The sequence below is a fragment of the Convolutriloba macropyga genome, unplaced genomic scaffold (genome assembly GCF_964194025.1).
Source record: "Convolutriloba macropyga unplaced genomic scaffold, txConMacr16.3 SCAFFOLD_1088, whole genome shotgun sequence".
In the NCBI taxonomy this organism is placed as follows: Eukaryota; Metazoa; Xenacoelomorpha; order Acoela; family Convolutidae; genus Convolutriloba; species Convolutriloba macropyga.
The window spans coordinates 25,001-28,506 of NW_027450226.1; the positions used below are offsets into that span (position 1 = coordinate 25,001).

Sequence of the window (3,506 nt, forward strand, 5' to 3'; positions counted from 1 at the left end):
CGATTCCATGTATTTATCCTGGGAGTTCTTCACCCTCAAGAACCGGATCACTTTTTCCGTATTCTACCAGTCACAAAAAGATACGCCAGAGACAGAGCGACAGGTGGTTATTTCGCCCTACAAGGCAGAGTGCTGTTTATGCCCAGAGACCGGATCGCTCGACTGTCAGAGCCCTGGAACCGGAATCTACACTCTTGTGTTCAGCAACCTCACTAGCAAGTTGAAGAGCAAGATTGTTGTGTATTCTGTTCAGGTTTTGCAGAAGGATAATTGAGACTAATAAAGATGCTGTATGCTGTTTTCAATTAATTTATAATTAATTTATACGATTCTCTGTTCGTTTTTAACGCACCTTTTCTGAGAAAAGCACGGACACATCACACTTGGACTACAACACTAACCCACAAACACATGCACACACACATGCACACACACACGCACACACACACACACACACACACACACACACACACACACACACACACACACACACACACACACACACACACACACAGATACACAAGCACACACATACATAACGCACAACTAACTTTCAACCTCTGCTCTTTCTTACACATACATAGCCGTCCAAAGAAAACAAACACAGTTGTTCTGTAAAAAATTAGCTTCGGTCGTGGTTGTATCGTGTTTTCCATTATATTGTTCATGTGATTTGTCTAAATATTCATAGAACCCGGGTGAGTTTTCCGCCTTAAAAATTGGCGTAGAGAACTAGGGAGGTGGGATTTTTTCCCCACTATTTTCAACAAATTTTTAGGTCAAAAACAGAGGAATAGAGGCGAAAGTATTGAAAACTAGACTTACTCAAACTAAAAGCCGAAATCCTTACCTAACGGTGAAAATAAAGGCAGAAAAAATTTACCTAGACGTAAAAGTTTTTCCTCGATGCTCGATGCTGAGACGGTCTTGACATACCGGTTTCCGTTTGACATCTCAACGTGGGCACATCAAAACGTCAATTTATTAATTTTACGACATGTTTATTTCACCCAAAAAAGAACAGTTTTATCAAAGCATTTGCTTGTCTTCAAACTTGTCCAACCTGATCGTTAAGTAGTGTACATTATGTCTGCTTGTCCATTATTCAGAAGTCAAAATTTCTATGCATTCTCTATAAGCGCCATGTGCTCAACATTAAACTTTCTTCAAGTTACACAGAAAAAAATAACAGTTTTCAGCGGGTTTCTAGTTGCCTTGTTCTCATAAGAAACAGTATTTTAAAATGGCTCAAAATTTTCAACAATTTATAGAAATTGATTAGAGTCATTCTTTTTCAATTTAAATTGACACAAATAATCATACTTTTGAAAATTATGAACAGATTGAATTAGTTGTGGTGAGTTTAAGCAATAAAGAAAAAACAGGGTCAGTGCGACTGTTGAGTATTTGATCACAAATTAAAAACAACATGCAAATATTTTTTCATTATGGTACAAAAATATTTAGACACAGAGATTCAACGAGCAATTTCTTTTTTTTTGGCCGTTATAATATTATCTATAAGCCCTGTAAGTGAAATTTAAAGTGTGTAATTGTAACAACAATCCATTATTGTTTTTGAAATTTCCCATTTGAAATAACATCGAGTAACTAATAAAAAAATTATCAATAACAACACCACTGGGACATTGACGGTCAAACAATTCAATAAAATTGGAAGAGTGTTGTCCTCTTCGTTTTGGAGTATTCAAAATTTACTATTGGAAAAATGAACTTTTCTATTGCTTTCTGATTTCAAAAGACGTACAAACAATTACTCAGAGAAAGCATCCATTGTTATCAAAGTTAATTTTTTATCCATTCAGATCAGCTCAACGGGTTCAATAATTTTGTTGCAATTTTTCTACAACGAGATAGGTGAAGTCATTCAATTATGAGCGCAAATGGCCCATAAGGAGAACACAATTAAAAGAGGTCTAATTAAAGCAAGATAATTAATTGAGAGGCCATTTTAGCTCATAGTTTGTTGTCTTTATTCTTTGACAGAAATGTAGAACATCATTACATTATAATCCGTAGATCATCAGTGGCTAGTAAGCATATTTTATTCGCCACTTTAAAAGTAAACTTGAAAATATTGACGGCTTATCTTCCAGGAAATAGCTGCACGCAATTTTTGAAAAAACTACAATTTATTTTTGAATAAAAAATTTTAGGTTTTTTGAAGCCAAATTTGGCTAATCGAATGAACAAATTTGAGGAATCGTTTTTATGAAAAAATTAGATAAAAAAAATCACATCGATAGTAAAAAATTTACCCTAAAAATTGCGCCTGATTTCTATTTTATATTACTGCACATACAATCTCTCTCTCAACAGGCATATTTTGTTTCAATTTTTTAAAACTGATCTCAATTTCTTTACTTGCAGATTTTTTAAAATAAATAGTAGCCCTCAAATTACTATAAAAAATAATAGTATTTTTTCCCGGTTGCTATCAATATTCTGTTAATGTCAAACAACAATTCTGAAACCAGGGAAAATTACTTAGAGGCTAGATACAAATCTATGGAACCAAACGTTACGTACAACTGAAGATTTTTTTAGAAGTATTGTACACATTTAAAACAATTTTTTGAAAATTTTGTTTTCTAAGAAGTAATTACGCCTAGAGCTTTTTTTACGTTTAGCAGATTGTTTGTAAAAGTTTATATACAGCTTTCTAACGGCATCTGCGTCGATATTGTTCCAAATTTTTGACACTTTTCCTTCTAAATTTTTTCCAAAACAGGTTTGGTTTGTTTTTATAATCACTGCTCACAAATAGCCAACGAAAATTTGAATAGATTCGTATTTGGACTATTTTTATGCTTTACTATTACGTTTCTCAAAAAATATTGCTAATGACCTTTGATTGAAATATCTTAAAAAAACACTTTTTCTTCGTTATTATTCAAAATTTTCGATGACCGAGAACGGTTATTATGTTTTAACATATAGCAAGCAGTTTCCGTCCCTCTGATTTTATCACAAAACATAATTGATCGGCTGTCCGATTTGAAATTTTTTCTTTTTCAAGAAATCTTGCTCCATTTCTTCAAAAAACTCAAACAATTACGTCGTTGGAGATGCGCACTATACTTACATCAGTAAAAACTCCTAGCTTCTAGAAAGAGAAAGGGTTCTTGAGCATATTGATACACCATTTTGAACAAAAATTCCGAAGCTGTTTTTGGTCATTTTTATGCTGAACTTGCCATTTTCAAATTGCTTTTTTTTTCAAACTGAATTTTTTTGAAGCATTTATTGAAAACAGTATATTTTCTGAAATTAACAAAGTCAAGGTCGAAAAATTGAGCAGAAGACGCCCAAAATTTTTCTCTTAGCAGCGAAAAACCGTTAAGTGTCACCTGATTTTTTTTGAAAATTTTCGGAGGTCTTCGGATCATTTTTTTTTACGTTATAACTGTTATCCTTCTTCGGCTAGCATCTGTATGCATAGCATGTATTGGATCTTGATATCACGCTGAGTTGCTGTTGCATTT

The 3,506-nt window shown here is 33.2% G+C and overlaps 1 protein-coding gene across 1 annotated transcript in view; it reads left to right on the plus strand.

Annotated features, from left to right (window-relative positions):
• The window catches only part of LOC142355722 (SEC14-like protein 2), a gene marked incomplete at its 5' end in the record, with an annotated part of 17,632 nt that extends 17,296 nt beyond the window's left edge, over positions 1–336 (plus strand). Inside the window, one exon of the mRNA XM_075407798.1 lies at positions 1–336. This exon is cut by the window's left edge and continues 38 nt beyond it. Coding sequence (XP_075263913.1) covers positions 1–274 — 274 coding nt within the window.
• Between the last annotated feature and the right edge of the window lie 3,170 nt (positions 337–3,506).